Here is a 16498-nt window from a genome sequence, read left to right as displayed (position 1 = left end):
TGTAAACAAGCCACAGAACTCTTAGTAGATTGTTAGAATAACAAATGGGAAATAGAAACAGCAAGTCATTGGCTGGACAGATGTCTCTGTAGTTAAGAGCACATATTATTCTTGCATGGGGCCAAATTCAGTTCTTAGTACCTACAGAATGTGACACACAAAGTTTTGTAACTATATTCCCCAGAGCATCCAATGCCTTCTTCTGATATTCATGGGCAACTACACTCACTTGCATAATCACCCTCATGGACACACATGCATACACATAATTAATAATAAAATGAGAAATTGTAAAAATGTTATATAAATGGGAATAGAAAAACAGTGCTTTAAGGATGCTATGAAGCATGTATTTGAATATAAGAAAAACACAGCTATATATAAATGATGATACTGTGATTATAACCTTACTTCCAACCTGTTAATGGTATTCTTTTTTAATAAAAGGAATTTGAAGATGCCAAACTTTCTGCTGCCATTTCTGATATAGTTTCCCAGACACCTGCTCCGAGCACCCACTCAGCAGCCCCACCACCTGACACTGAGGTGAGCAACATACCTTCTGTCTTAGGATTTTACTGCTGTGAACAGACACCATGACCAAGGTAACTCTTATAAATACATTTAACTGGGCTGGCTTACACTTTCAGATGTTCAGTGTCCATTATCATCAAAGCAGGGAGCATGGCAGCATTCAGGTAGGCATGGTGCATGCAAAGCTGAGAGTTCTACATCTTCATCTGAAGACTGCTAGTAGAACAAACTGACTTGCAGGCAGCTAGGGTGTGGGTCTCACAGTGACACACCTACTCCAACAGGGCCATAACTTCTAATAGTGCCATTACCTGTGCTGAGCATATACAAATTATCACATATTCCTTGGGAAATATTCTTACAACAAGAAAGAAGATAAGGCACCTGTCTACTACAAATGAAAACAGATAAAATTATTGTCTGTAGTGACAAACCATCGTTATTCATTGAACATCAAAAGATAAAGGTACGACCCTTAACCCAGTCTTGTCTTCTCTATTGAAGGAAGTGCCTCATTTGCTAACAGAGTTTCTTTAGTGAAGTCAGCTTTCCTTCCTTTTCTTTTGATGTGATATCAAAGCTTCCTTAATGCAGTAGTCTTGAATTCTAGTGAGATTGTTTATCCTGTTGGGTCAGCTCAAAATATCTGAAATATCCAGAGACAGAGATGACAAAAGCTCAGACTAGCCACAGGTAGCCCCACCATTTGCAGCTGTGTTCCTGAACTCTAGTAGAAACTGGATGCATAAACAAGCAAAATTCTCTCCCCTTTCTCTCTCTCCCTCTGTGTGTGTGTGTGTCTTTCTCTGTCTATCTGTCCCTCTCCCACTCTCTCTTTCTCTCTACCCCCTCTCTGTCTTTGTCTGGGTGTACCTGTTCCTGTCTCCTTCTCTAACTCGTGTGTGTGTGTGTGTGTGTGTGTGTGTGTGTGTGTGAGTGTGTGTGTGAGTGTGTGTGTGTGAGTGTGTGTGTGTGAGTGTGTGTGTGTGTGTCTTTGTGTGTGTTTATCTATGGAATGTTGCAGTAAATATTAAAAAGGCAAACCATTCTATACACCATTCCAGGTTAGCTCCAGCACTGGCAGGCCATATGGAACTAATATGTTATATTCATCTCAGTGGCAGCTGCCCTCCTGACTCTCTGGTCTCAGAGACCTAGTTCTCTGATCCCAGCAACCACACCCTTTGCTAGCCATAAGCCGTTTCTACCCTCTCCTGGCAGAGGGCCAACCTTGAACTCTGCGCACACTCCAACCTGCCTGACAAATTCAAAACTCCAGAATTTACAGAATTAAAGCTTGTAATTTAGCAATGTTTTTATGTCAGATTATCTCAGTAAATTTACAATCCACAAAACATCTACATAGTAAACTCAGAGCCAATTGATATGATATAATCTGCCCAACTAGATAAGACAAACTGCCCTATAATAATTCATCCCTTATAAGATATTCATATCTATCTGTGGCTATTCAGAGCCATGCAGAGATGGTTCATCTTCATCCTCCATCTTGCCTATCTCTTCTCTCTGTCTTCCCTTCCCTTTTCCAAAACTCTGTCCCACCTACCCTTTTTTTCTCGTCCAATGACAGGCCTCGTTTTATCTTGTGCCTTGGCCTTCACCTGCATAAAGACAACAATCTACAATAGGACAAAAAGATGGGGCAGAAACCTAGGCCAAGTCCATAGGTTTTTCTGAGGCTGTTCCTAACTGTGAGCCACAAGCCTGTCTTCCATGATATCTTACAATGATTCTTTTCCATTTTACAATGATCCATTTCCCTTCACTTTTACCATTAGAGAATCATGTGTGCATGTGGGTGTGCATGTATACTGTCAGTAAAACTAAGAGAAAAGCTCTATTTTTCATGAATTATATGTGAGCATCAGAGTCAACTAAACTATCATAATTCATGCAAACTTTTTTGCTGGATCTAACAGCCTGTCAGAAAAATCGCATTTGGGTATATCCTGAGAAATATTTTTAAAAGTTGTAAGATTATATCATCCTTGCACAAAAGCCTGTTTCAGAAGGACCTAGAAAAGCATACATATGACTAATACTTACAGAGGAAAGCTTACCATGCTTTCATTATCAGAACCTGGCTTCCATTCACTTTATAGCAATGTTTTTTAAGCACCTAGCTTATTTTTCATCTGTTTCCTTCTCCAAAAACATACTGCTATGTTACTCAGAGGGTTCGTGTGGATAAAATATGATAGCAACTTTTCAGAACAACTACAGAACAGTACAATATGGCCCAGCAGTGTAACTTGTACAATAACTTGTTAAACATTTTTAATGGAAGTACAATAACTTGTTAAACATTTTTAATGGAATCTGTATGGATATAAACTAAATCCATATAGATATGCACAGTCAACATTCTGATCCTATAATGTTAAGAATAGTTTGAAAAAGTTTCATAGAACTTTACTACAATAAAAAGATCAATAATGGTGCATTATTTACTTATTATTACTGAGTGTCAACATATAGTTCTCTCAGCAGCATGACTTGTAGGTATTATCACTCACTTTTCTCAGTCTAGAAAACTCAGGCTGGGAGGCTAATTACCTTAGCTGAATTGTACAGTAAACAAATGCTAAAATAAAATGTTGTTCTGGTTAGCTTAAACTATCACCATAGTTTATTGATCAGTTTTTTCCCCTGAAATACCTCATATTAATTTCTTCAGTTTAGCTGTGATGGGCTTCCTGGGAGTATAGAAACAGATTCCCAGCTAGTTCGGAACTTCTCTGAAATCTTTTTTTGTGAACCCTTATAATTTTTTAGAGACAACCTCTTTGCTCAATGACACCAACCATATTTCTGTGCGGTTTTGTGCTCTAAAACCTGGTGGGATAGTGGTACTGAGTTTTATGGCTGTACTTGGTAATATGTGCTCCCCACCCACTCACTCACACACCACCATCATGTTCTACTGAAAACTCGTGCTAGCTAGCCATCTGACTACATTAGTGGATTAAAATTAAGTTTGATTTCTCAATGGAAGGAAAGTAATGTGTTTATGGAACGTCTAGGTAAGATTTATCACTTATTTGGGTGCAATATCTGATACTTCCACTAAGACTTCCTTAACCTGATGCTATTTTCATGAAGAGCTGGGTTGGGGAGGCAGATGCTTTCACTGCTCTTTGTCTCTTCCACTGTCAGCACATTGGTTCTCTGACACTGACTGGCCTTGTGACTTAATCCTAGATGTCCATGTTAAATAGATAGGGCTCCTGGTTGACTTCCCTGAATAATTTAGCCTGCTTGTAACTAATTCAGAATTATTTACCTTTTAGCAGAGAGATAAAGAACTCGATGATGCCTTGGATGAACTTTCTGACAGTCTTGGACAAAGACAGCCTGATCCAGATGAGAACAAACCAGTAGATGATAAAGTAAAGGTAAAAGACCTTCCCTTGCTCTCCACAGAGAAGGAAAAAGGCGCTGTTATTATCTGTAGGTAGTAAACAGCTAGCCTGCTCCACCTAATTTTCCTCTTTTTTTAGTGTAGATTATAGTTCTCTTTTTCTCACTGATGATTATACTTCTGGAACAGATTCCATTGCAAGAAACATCCTATTTATGAAGTGAATACAGAGCTACGTTTTAAGTTTTTCCTTTTCCAGTATTTTTTCTTAGTCTTATTTGGAAATAAGGACATACTACCCAAAAGACATACACTTTTAGTAGATGTACATTTTTCATAAAGGCAGAGATAACACACTTAGCACAAGTTTCCCTCACACCACTTTTGCAAACATAACTGAACCTGAATTCAAACTGTGTGTGAGAACTTTCACTCTTTAGAAGTATCTCTAGAAAGACAAAATGAACTTACTGTCTCATACACAGTATGTATAGACATGTATATTTAAGACAATATTTAACTAGCCATTTCAACTGACTCGATCATATTTTAGAATCAAGAAGTAACTGAAGCTGGGAAGATGGCTCATGTGTAAAGTACTTACCACACAAACCTTACAACAGGAGTACAAATCCTAGGTCATGTAGTGTTAGTATCTGTAATTTCAGCCTGTACAGAGATGGAGACACAGACAGGAGAGCTGTAAGAAGCTTATGGACCAGCTAGCCTGGCATGTGCATTGGATAAATACCAGATCCTATATCAAGCATAATGAGAGTTGAAAAATGACATTAGAGATATACATGCTGTGATGTGAATAGGTGCACACACACACACAAGTCATACACACACACACAAAATGATGAAAATAATAAAAGAGAAGTAATCTTACAAGCATCTGAAGCTATGTGACAAAGACGGGACATTGTCATTTTATCATTACTATAAGAATATTGAGATTAAGATACCATATATTTTAAAACCTAAATTGTAATGCTGCACAGAGATCTATGTAGTCCATAGAGACCAGGGAACCTCACAGGTAAAAATACCGGGATGGGTGTTGCTTGCTCAGTATCAGGTATGCTCAGGCATTAGTGTCTCCTGTCTTTCTCCTTTGCAGTGCTTTAAAATGGAGCTATAAATATCATCTGTCTACCAAGGCACTGGGGCCTGGCTTTTAGTATGAAAAGCAAAATCCAATCAGAAAAACAATTTATTCCTTTGGTCTTTTAGTTACTGGTAAGGTTTCTGAGGATAACTGTTTGATCCTTTCAGTTGAAAATTCAGATTTGGCTGACATATAAAAAAATAAGGCTTCACAATTTTCATCAGCTTTCTGCTTATCGATTTTGTTGCTCTGTTCCTTATGTTTTGCTTCATGAAACTATAAAAACTGTAGTTTCTACACGTTGAATTATATTTTGTATGTGAAGAAGGAAATTAACATTTCTTTATCTCTTCAATGTTTGTAGGAAAAAATCAAAGCAGAGCATAGTGAGAAACTGGGAGAAAGAGATGACACCATCCCTCCTGAATACAGGCATCTCCTGGATAATGATGGGAAGGTAAACTAAGGCAAACAGACTCCATTAGGTTACTGCTTTCAAACTTTTCAATTATAACTTCTCTGGAAGTGAATGGAAGTCACCCTAGCAACAAAAGCACATCATGACTAAGTACTTTTAATGTCCCACCAGAGGTGACAAACGTGCTTTCTTATCCCTCTGCTGTATCTACTTTAGATAATCTTATTAGATAATCATGCTTTGGGCCCTGCCATAAAGACACTGTTGAATAATGCTTACTAGGTCATAATAATGATTCCAAAAAATATAGTTAAGAATTAAATTATTAAGAAAAGTCTCTAAAACTGATGGAATCAATTGAGATGTCAAAGAAGCACTCTGTGTGTGAACAGAGGCGGAATGGTAGAAAAACTGAGAGACCAAATAAACCACCCACACCCTAAATTCCTTTCTTCCACAGGAGCACCAGCCCTGAGAGCTGGAATATAGGCAAAAACTTTTCTGGAGGCACCAGGTCTATTTCCCCATCACACAGGCCAATATGACTGCCACCCTTTTCTGTTGGATCTAACTCTTGCTTTAGAGTTGTTAGAGGATGAATCATTATTCCCAGGCCTGCTCATCAAATGGAAACAAGGGAGTCCAAGTTCCATCAGTATGCTCTGATGCCATAGGTGGGACAGCTCCTCCCTCGCCAAAGCCTCACTGCCCTAAAAGTCCTTGTTCTCTGCAATTCTGTCTCCTGTTATCAATTATGATCCCCCATGTTGATATTGTTGCACTGTCTTATTTGTTATCATTGGGGGTGCTTCATTTATTGCTCTTGCCTTAAGATGGATAAGAACCCTGTAAGTTAGTGGTAGTACTTGTAATTCCTGCCTAAAGATAATATTCAAATCTTTTGAAACTATAATAAGCATCAGGCATGGTGGAGGCCTACAACCAGTTATTTGAAAGTCTAAAGAAACATTGGAAGTTCAGCCTGGGGAACTTAAATTTTGGTTTTTGTTTTAAACAAAACAACAACAACAAAACAAACAAACTGGAATGTATTAGACTCTGGGTTAATTCCCAAGACCATCCAAACCAACCAGGAAAGTCTTACATAGTCTTTATGTACTTCTAAAATTATATCTTTACATCTGGCTACTGAAATGGCTATAAAAGTGAAGATTTGATAGAAATTTGTGTTAAGTACCCAGTTCATAAGTTTTGTATAATAGATGCTCACTCTATGACTGAGTGAACCTAAACAAGGATCTGTGGTTAACCAAAAGACTACCTTGTTTTTAAGGACAAGCCAGAGAAGCCACCGACAAAGAAAACAGAGGTAAATACTATAATGTATACTTTCATTGTTTTTATTATATATGTAGTTTTCTTTTAAAATTGAAGAACCTAAATTTTGTTAAGTATCTTTGACCTGTGCAGATAAGCTTATATTACTAACTTTATTTCCCACAAGAGCCTTTTAAAAGTAGTACCAGATTTCCAAGTGAGAAAACTTGTACTGAAGAGAATATAACATGCCCCAAGCATGGTGTCGCATGCATATAACCGACAGAGGGTAAGGGAAAAGGACAATAAGGAATTAATAGTTACATAGTGAGTTTGAGGTTGGTTTGGACTACATGAGACTGTCTCAAAAATCAAATATGGGAAAATAAAGATGTTCAGGTTTCCATGCTTTACGTCTCCTTTACTAGTGATTTTAGGAAATAAATGCCATTGAGCTTTTCTTCTTAAATATCTTTTAACTATGAGAGACGTTGATCTATGGCTATATTCATATGTTTCTACTAACATGTTAGAAGCCCGATCGGGACCAGAACCCCATTGATGCCCTCTCAAAAGATTTGGATAGTTGCCCCTCAATTGCAGAGACCTCACAGAATACAGCAAAGGTACTGTGCTTTTTCATACTGATTTCCTTGAAATACCTATCTTTTTAGAGCAGAATGAATAGAATGATATTATAGAGAACCTTAAAGTTATAATTCTACTGCCCACAACACTATTATTTAATGTATTTTCTTGTATTTGCCAGTAAATACTTTTACAACATTGTCCTTATGTTTTATTACATTATTTAACAGCATTTCATCAGGGTTCTGCATGTGGTGTATAACCTCCACAGCCATCATTTTTGGTTGCTACATTGTTTTGTGGATGACAAATAATTTTGTGTACATTTTGCATGTCAGTTTTTGATCCTCTAGACCCCCTTCTGCCCATTTGTTGTCTGAAATTTCCTCCTTTCGTCTCATGGTGGAGCTGGCTGGCTTATATGTTGCATGGCTATTTCTGGTCTTTGTTTCTTCCCAGGCCAGTCTAGCAACCTTAGCACTCTCTCCCTGCATATGGTCACCTGGCACCTGATACCTGTTTTCCATTGAGCTGGGAATTACATATAGTAATTGGATCTTTTATTTCTGTGCTCAGATTAGCAGAGTGCTGATATTTAGTAAGTTCTCAAAACATGTAATTTAAACGGAATAAAAAGCTAAACCCATTATTTTTTTTCATTAATACAAGCTAATAGATTGAATGAAAATAAATGTGTAATCCCATAGTTTCAGGACATTTAACCTATGGAGCACATCTTGTAAATTGCACAGAACAAAGAGTGGATGTTGCAGTTTGTTCACGGTTGTTTCAGCTGCTTTTAAACACAACTTGTGGCTGCATCTTCATACCTTCCAAGTGATTTAATTTACAGCCTCCTTCAGCCTCCCACTTCTCTTCTGAAAACTACTAATGTTTCTGTTTTTTTTCTTTCCCTCTTTTCTGTTTCCCATTATATCCCTCTCCTCCTGTTTTATCTTCACTCCTTTCCAATCCATTCTTTCTTTTTATTTCTTCTTTTTGATAAATGTGTTGTGCTTTTGCATGCATAGTTTCCATTTTTCTCCCTTCCACTAAAAACAGGTGTTTGTGTTTTGGTTTTGTTGTTTTCTTCCATGGCACATAAAAATTAGCCTAAGTAAAGAAAAGCTTTGATTTTTCTGAACCTCTGGTTTTATAAACTAAAATTGTGGATATATATTTGGGGTTCATATTATTAAATGATGGCTGTTAAACACCCATGTAAACCCCATTTTTTTTATTTGTAGACTTTTTCAATGTCCTGCCTAAAATATAGATATATCCAGTTATTTTAAAAATAAGTACCAAGCTACCCATATTTTATTCTGTTATGTTTAGCGATATAGGCTGCTAGAAAGAATTTCCTGGATCCATCTCATGGCAGTATGTAGTCAGTATTTCCATGGCCTCATGATGGCAGAAGCCTTATTACATTTCCATTGCTTTAGGAAAAGAACAAGAAGAAGACTTCAAGTTCCAAAGCATCCAAGACTGGAGAGAAAACAAAGGACTCCTCCAAGGTAAATGTGGTCATAAACATACCAGTATTAGATTAATAATTGGCAAGGAAGTAGGATTTATCTGTTGATCCTATCACTTGATACTGTAAACTTTAGAGCAAAAGACTTTTAAGCAATAGTCATCCCCTAGCATGCCTTGCTTAAAAAAGAAAAAAGTAATCTCTTCGGGTAGAGTAATGGCTGAGGTGGCTGAGGTTTTAAAAGCACTGGCTGTTCTTTCAGAGGATTTGAGTTTAGGATGCCCTCTTCTTGCCTCTGGAGTCACCAGGCATGCACATGGTACATGCTATACATTCAGGAAAACATATACATTTTTTAAAAGGATTTTAAAAGTTAAATTAAAGATTTAAAAATGGAAATAAATATTGTATTAAATATATATTAATGTTATATTAATATACATGTTGATATTATAATATTAATATGCATATTAATATTATAATGTTAATATATATTAATATTAAATATTAATATATTTTTAAGTAACTGGTGTTTTAAAAATATAAATGAAATGTGTTTATATATTTCAAGTAGCATGTGGGTCTTACTTTTATTAAAGTGCCCCCAGAGCATGTGATTTACATGTGAGAACATGGAAGTTGTTCTAGTTTAATTTTTGATGCTATAATAAAACACCGTGCTAAAAGAACCATAGTGAAGGAAAGTTTATTTTGCTTACATTTCCAGATCATATTCAGTCACTGAGAACAGGCTGGAACTCAAGCAGTACCTAGAAGCAGAAACCATGGAAAAACACTGCTTGCTATCTCTGTCACAGACCCCTGCTTAGATAGATAGGTGCCTTAGTGGATGCCCATGCTGAGGCATCCCCCACTCCTTGAGTCTCCAGCCACAAGGGGGGTCTAGTATAAAATGAAGTTTATTTGGGGTCATGGGTAGGGGAGTTGAGAAGGGAGAAGAGGCAGAGAAAGGAAGGGGACAGAGAGAAGGGGGGGTAGAGAGAAAGAAGAGGTTGGCCAGGAACACATGGACATGGTGATGGGGGTGGGGGGCACAGGAAGGGAGGGAGGGAGAGAAACTGAGAGAGGATACAGAAAGAGAGAGGGATCAGAAAGAGAAAAAGGGGTCAGAGAGAGATAGAGAGAGGCTGAACAGTCCTTTTATAGCAAGCAAAGCTCCTACTTGGTTGTTTCTAGGCAACTGTTGGACAGAGCCTAGATGGAACACTAACAATACCCACAGACCACAGAGACCAGTCTAAACTGAACAATCTCTCAAATGAGAATCCCTTCTCAGGTGACTCTAGGCAATGTCTAGGCAGGCCCATGTTGAGGCACCTCTTTGCCCTGAGGGACCAGCCACACAATGATATAGTATAGAATAGAATTTATTCAGGGCATGGGGAGGGGAGTGAAGAGGGTAGTAGAGGCAGAGAGAGAGAGAGAGAGAGAGAGAGAGAGAGAGAGAGAGAGGGAGGGAGGGAGTTAGGGAGGGAGGGAGAAGAAGAAGAAGAAGAAGAAGAAGAAGAAGAAGAAGAAGAAGAAGAAGAAGAAGAAGAAGAAGAAGAAGAAGAAGAAGAAGAAGAAGAAGAAGAAGAAAGAAGAAGAAGAAGAAGAAGAAGAAGGAAGAGGAGGAGGAGTAAAGAAGTGCAGCCATGAGCATGTGGATGGGGGGGGGGGTACAGGAAGGCAAGAGACCAAGAGAGAGAGGAGGGGTCTAATAGCCCCTTTTATAGTGTCAGGCATACCTGGTTATTGCCAGGTAACTGTTGGGCAGAGCTTAAAATGTTAACAAGAAGAGATGGAGTCTGGTCCATGGTTTTAAAAGCTTTATCTTATTATTGCTTTGTTTCTGTAGTGAAGCAGTACTTTATAATAGGAGTCTTTAGGGGTCAAATTGATCATCCCATAAGTAAGGAAACTCAGAAGAGATGGGGTGCCACAACCCTGAGTGAGAGAGGGGCACACCCCTAATGGCCTAAGGAAATCATATAAGGCCATGGCTTGTAAAAGTCTAATAGCACCACTCAGGAGTTCCATCCCAGGGTCAAGCATTTTACACATGGCTCTTTGGGGGATCTGCAAAATCCAATTCATATAACATGTAATTGTGCAAAATAGAATGAAAGCTAATGTGTGTAAGTCACAGGTTTACATAATCTTCTGACCATAATGACAATTAAAAGTACCAACTTAGCAACCTAATTGTATCTACACCACCCATTCGTTCTTTTATTTTTGAGATTATAATATAATTTATATATATATATAATTATAATATAATCATCTTTGTCTTCCCTTTCCTTTCTCCAAACCCTCCCATGTACCCTTTCTTGGTTGCTTTCAAATTTATGGCCTGTTTTTTCATTAGTTAATCAACACTTCTGAAGAACAACTAATGAAAAGCTCATGCAATTGATTTTATCACAGGATACAAGAACATTATATTTCAAATAAGTTAAAATTTTAATCCTTTATCAATTAATTTTAATTTTTAAAGTTCCTGATCAACCCATTAATTATAAAAATGCTTGATCAGTCCATTCACTATAATTTCCTACCCAGTAGAGATTAGCCAGCCAGCCTCTTCTCAGTGCAGTAAAAGGATGGGATCACTGTGGGATGGTGAGATGCTGTCATCCTAATTCCAGCAATACTTCTGCATTTGAAAAATTTTACAAGGTGTATTAAAAATATAAGCTTAAAGTGAGAAATTTAGGATTAATTAAGGCTACTTATAGCATATAACTTAAAAACTAAGTGGAAAGAATAGATAGAGTATGTTTGTGTCAAATGAATAATATAGACTAGGCCACGTTCTCTGTCTTCTGTTTGGTCAGTATCCAGGAGTTCATTTTCTTGTTCTCTTTCCTGGTGAGTTAGTTGTGCAGCACTGATTTAGAAATGACAGCACTCACTCTAGTTTTGCTTCCCCTTAGAAGACAGAGGAAGTGTCTAAGCCAAAGGTTAATGAAGATGCAAGATAAAATTTACATATTTGGTAAGTCGAGCTTCCACTGTAAATAACAATAACTGTATTCTAACAGCTGGCACTGGGGGGAGTGACAGGGAAGTTTATCTCTTGAGTATTTCATACTTGTTTCTGTTCTCAGGAACCATAGGTTGCAAAGTTGAAAGTATTCCATTCCCTAACAAGCACTAAAGGGATTATTGTGCTACTAGAACTTTGTTTAAAATGATTAAAAACTCATCAAGTGGCCAGGCAGTGGTGGTGCACAGCTTTAATCCAATCATTCTGAAGGCAGAGGAAGGCAGAGCTCTACTAAGTTCAAGGCCAGCCTAGTCTACAGAGCAAGTTCCAGGAAAGCCAGGGCTACACAAAGAAACTTGATCTTGAAAAAACAACACAAACAAAACTCTCTAAAGTACTAGAACTTTTAAATAAAATCATACACTACAAGCTAGTTGAATCATGGAAATCTGAATGGCTATACAGAATTTTCTTGCAAAGTATTTGTAGCAAAATGGCATTAATTGATATTTGAAATGCAAATGCAGGATGAGTGGTGGAAATCAGTTTGGGAATAAAGGCAGTTTAACCTTCTGCCCTTTTTTGTCTGTCTTAATTCCGGAAGAACAATGATGGATTCCGACACATTCTTCAATAGGTGGGTTCTGGCCTCCCTAAAAGTCATAAAATGAAACTTCATGGTCAACAAAGCCTTAAAAAAAAAAAAGAAAGAAATTGGATTGGCATAGTTAATGGTGACTCAGCAGGTAATGATGTTTTCCACCAAGCCTGATTCCAGCTCCATTCTTGTGATGCATGTGATAGATTCATGGAAGTTGCCCTCTGACATCTACATGCATACTGTGGTACACATATACTAAATGAAAGTATAAAGTGAGCTTTTGTTTTTCAAAGAAAACTATAGGTTAAATGGCCCAGTTCTCTTACCAGGATCCATTTCATTTCCTACAGTGGAGTTTTAGTACACCACAGAGCTGTTCCACATCTTCTCAGAGTAACTGATGATGTTATATTAATAACCCTACTCACTCATATTTCCTTTCTTCAAGGGTATCTGAATAAAAATTCTTCAGCTGGTGAATGGTGACTTTTGAAGAACAAAGGCTTTGATGACAATTTTTCTGGGTGGCTTCTAGACATTGGTATTTGTTATGTCTTTTGACATCTTAAACATTGAGTTGTTATTCTTTTCCAGAACGAAAATGAATTTGTCTTGTTCACCTGTGTTCTGTATTGAGTATTGATAAACTTCAAAGACTTTTAATTACCTTTAAGTAAGAGAAGGAAGCTTTATATTTGTAATATATATATATATATATATATATATATATATATATATAGATAGATAGATAGATACATATTTGATAGTTTCTTAAAACACCAAAAATCCCAGAAAACCTTTGCAAACATTTGCACATTATATACATAGTGCCTATAAATCTCAGTATTTTTGGTTTGCACTTAATTTTTTAGCATTTGAAAAATAATGCTCTTATCTTTTGTCAGTATTCTGATTTCTTATTATGTTTTTTTCTTGGGCTTTGATGTATCTTTGGGTTAATGTTGATAAGTCAAATATAAAATATTGTACATTGGACGTATAACTCCTTTGGGGATGCTTATAATAAATTAATGATAGATAAACCAGGGAAACCTAGGGAGCACCAATCTCCTTTTCTACCTGAATCCTTTTCTAAGAATGAGAACTTCTCATGGTCAGACAAGGCACATTGAGACTCGAACTAAGCTAGGAGAAAAACAAAACACAAACTATAGTTCAACCTAAAACACCTTTTAGCAATAAAGTTGGGATTCTTAGAATACTTACATGGCATGAACTATCCTGGTTTACCATAGCATTAAACTGTGGTTTCTATTTACTACATGAAAACCCGATTGTAATTCTTTGCTTATAGCCATTTGCCACATTGTCTAAAGCATCTGGCTTTATTGAAGTCAAATTTACTAAACACAAAAATGAACTTCTTTGCGTGTGTGTGTGTGTGTGTGTGTGTGTGTGTGTGTGTGCACGCGCACGTGCATGTGCACATACATACAGTGTATACACTGAAATTTAAAATCTGCTGCTATATCAAAGGAGGTTAAATTATCTTAACATCTTTGTGTGGCATTTCAGATTTTTCTGAACACTGCTCTAGTATTATTGATGGAAATTTGATAAGCAATTAATTCCATATCTATTTCCTGCAATGAATGCTACCCACTAAAGTATTTCATTCCCAGTCTTATAAAAGGAGAGTCACTATTCTGTTTTCAAGACACTGACAAGAAAAGAATGTACTCCCTGTCTTAGTTAAGGTTTACTGCTCTGAACAGACACCATGGCCAAGGCAACTCTTATAAGTACAGCACTTAATTGGGGCTGGCTTACATATTCAGAGGACCAGTCCATTATTATCAAGGTGGGAGCTTGGCAGCATCCAGATAGGTATGGTATAGTAGAAGCTGAGAATTCTACATTTTGTTCCTAAGAAGACTAGCTTCCAGGAAGCTAGGATGAGTCTCTTAAAGCCCATGCCCACAATGACACACATCCTCTAACAAGGCTACTCCTCTTCCAATAAGATCACTGTATGTGCCGAGCATATTCAAACTCCTTGTGTTTTGAACTCATTATTGTCTAATCCTTGTATCTTGGCAGTTTAGGTTCTTTTTGTTTCTAAAGCTGAAACCTTTGACATTGGAAGATATTCTCCCAAGGCATTGGCTGTGATATACACACTTTTATGCACACACAAGAATATATTTAAATGATTTGACAAAACACAGAAAATTAAGAGTACCTGTAAAATCACACATATACTTAAAGTACCAAAATTAATTTTTTAATTAAGAATATTCTCAAGAATGTTTGCTGGTAACTCATGGTGAATTGCATAAGTCATACAGATCTAAAGGAATCCATTTTATTCTTTTTTACTATTTACTTTTAAAATACTAGTCAGATGGAAACAACTGCAGATATTGCTTTAGAAGTAAAGAACAGGTGGTTTTTATTACAAGTTGCTGCATATTTAATACTTTATCTGTTTGGGTTTTTCCAAAAGTGAAGGTGACCAAAACAAAAATCAGTACTTGTGTTTAATTAATCAATATTTAAATGCAATTAAAGGAAAATATTTTACATGAAAATCTTGGCTATGTGTTGTATTTTATATGTAGTCTGAGGCAAAAGTTATCAGTGAACCATCTTCTATTTTTAAGCCATCACATGAAGTTAGTATAAAAATAGAACTGTAAACATATTTGTTGTGGTTTAGATATAAAGTGTTTCTCCAGCAAGCTCATATGTTGAAGTCTTGGCTTCCAGCTGGTGGTAATAGTGAGAAAGGAGACTAGATCATAAGGGCTCAGTTCCTTAGTGGATTAATTTATTTGCTGTCACCAATTTACTTATGATTCATACTTGAATGGGAGGTAGGTTCCATTGAAGATGCAGGCCCAGTCTGTGGGAATATGGCTTTGACCAGTACACTGTGTCCCTAGACTTCTATCTGGCTCTTCTGTTTTCTGACCACTACTGGATAAGCGTTTCAATACCTGTTATGGTAGCCATAATGTCTCACCATAGGCCTGTAATAACAGAGCCAACAAGTCATCAACTAAATCATCCCTCATTTAAGCTGATTACATCAGGTATTTTGTTAGACCAGTGAAAATATGACATTTGCGCTCCAACCCCTAAAGTCATTTTATTTCATAGTATATTACAGCACTATATGCTGATATCTTTCCCATCATTTATGCTATACATCTAAAAATTCTTATGTAAAGCTTAAAGAATTATTTCCTTATACTAATATAAACACATTATTCATATTGTCTTTTATTGGTGAGTCCTCAATGATTTATTCACAATAATTGCCCATATGAGTTATTTAAGAATTTACAACACCACTCCCTAGTTAATGGATTAGTGACTCTCAAGGATATTTTAAAATTAGGTAGTTCTGATACAGATATGAATTTACTCTGCATTTTTAAAAGTAAGCTTCCAAAGGGGGTCTAGATGCACGTATTTTTAAAAACAAATGTGCAAGTAGGTTATGTGAAAATGACAAGTACTACCATGGTTGGTATCAGCAGGTTTCCACTGTTGATCCTTGCTCCAATGGATGAAAAGGAAGTAGTTACTAGAGCCAAGAAATAGAACTGTGTAGAAACAAAGGCCACCTCTTAAGAGTAAGACTTAAGGTGGTGAAAACCAACCAGATGCAAGTACAAGAAAATAAATGCCTCTATGCACTCCTTCATTGGTCACAATACCAATCACTATCAACAAAATCCAGAGGGCAAAAATGCCTGGCTAACGAGACCCTGCAAGGCAGCACACATAAGTGAAACCAGGAAGAAAGACCATAGACCCAGAGAGGTCAACAGGAGAACTGCTGCACAGTTATTTTTCAGCCTGGCTAATGATCCAAGCATTCACTGTACAATGTGCTTCACTATTCACAGTCTTACAAAGACACTGATGAATGACTGACACAGAAACATGAAGTATAAACTGAGAAGAAGCCCCTTGGTTTTTCTGTGGCAAGGAGCTGGGCACTTGGGTTTACACCTGTCAACCACAGACATTGAAACTTTTCTCAGACATGATCAAGTGAAATGAAATAAGAAAATATCTTCAGTAGTAGCCAAAACAACTATCTTTAGTTTGAAAATACTCGAATTTAACAAATTTTTGCTCA

General features: G+C 36.9%; 1 protein-coding gene across 11 annotated transcripts in view; it reads left to right on the top strand.

Moving 5' to 3' along the window:
- CAST (calpastatin) overlaps positions 1 to 16489 on the top strand; it is a 91623-nt gene extending 75134 nt beyond the window's left edge. For 2 of the 11 annotated variants that reach the window (XM_080925214.1, XM_080925222.1), the window contains 8 exons: positions 448 to 546; positions 3846 to 3950; positions 5392 to 5484; positions 6740 to 6775; positions 7257 to 7349; positions 8760 to 8831; positions 11731 to 11792; positions 12833 to 14954. In XM_080925214.1, the coding sequence (XP_080781340.1) occupies positions 448 to 546; positions 3846 to 3950; positions 5392 to 5484; positions 6740 to 6775; positions 7257 to 7349; positions 8760 to 8831; positions 11731 to 11778 (546 nt within the window). In that variant the 3' untranslated portion in view covers positions 11779 to 11792; positions 12833 to 14954. Of the gene's footprint in view, positions 1 to 447; positions 547 to 3845; positions 3951 to 5391; positions 5485 to 6739; positions 6776 to 7256; positions 7350 to 8759; positions 8832 to 11730; positions 11793 to 12832 lie in introns of all 11 variants that reach the window. The other 9 variants (XM_080925218.1, XM_080925217.1, XM_080925215.1 and 6 more) reach the window with 7 other exon arrangements.
- The last annotated feature ends 9 nt before the right edge of the window (positions 16490 to 16498 follow it).

This window comes from Micromys minutus (genome assembly GCF_963924665.1).
Source record: "Micromys minutus genome assembly, chromosome: 11".
NCBI classification, from domain to species: domain Eukaryota; kingdom Metazoa; phylum Chordata; class Mammalia; order Rodentia; family Muridae; genus Micromys; species Micromys minutus.
The sequence above is the reverse complement of the archived record's forward strand: the minus strand, read 5'-3'. Positions and strand labels throughout refer to the sequence as shown.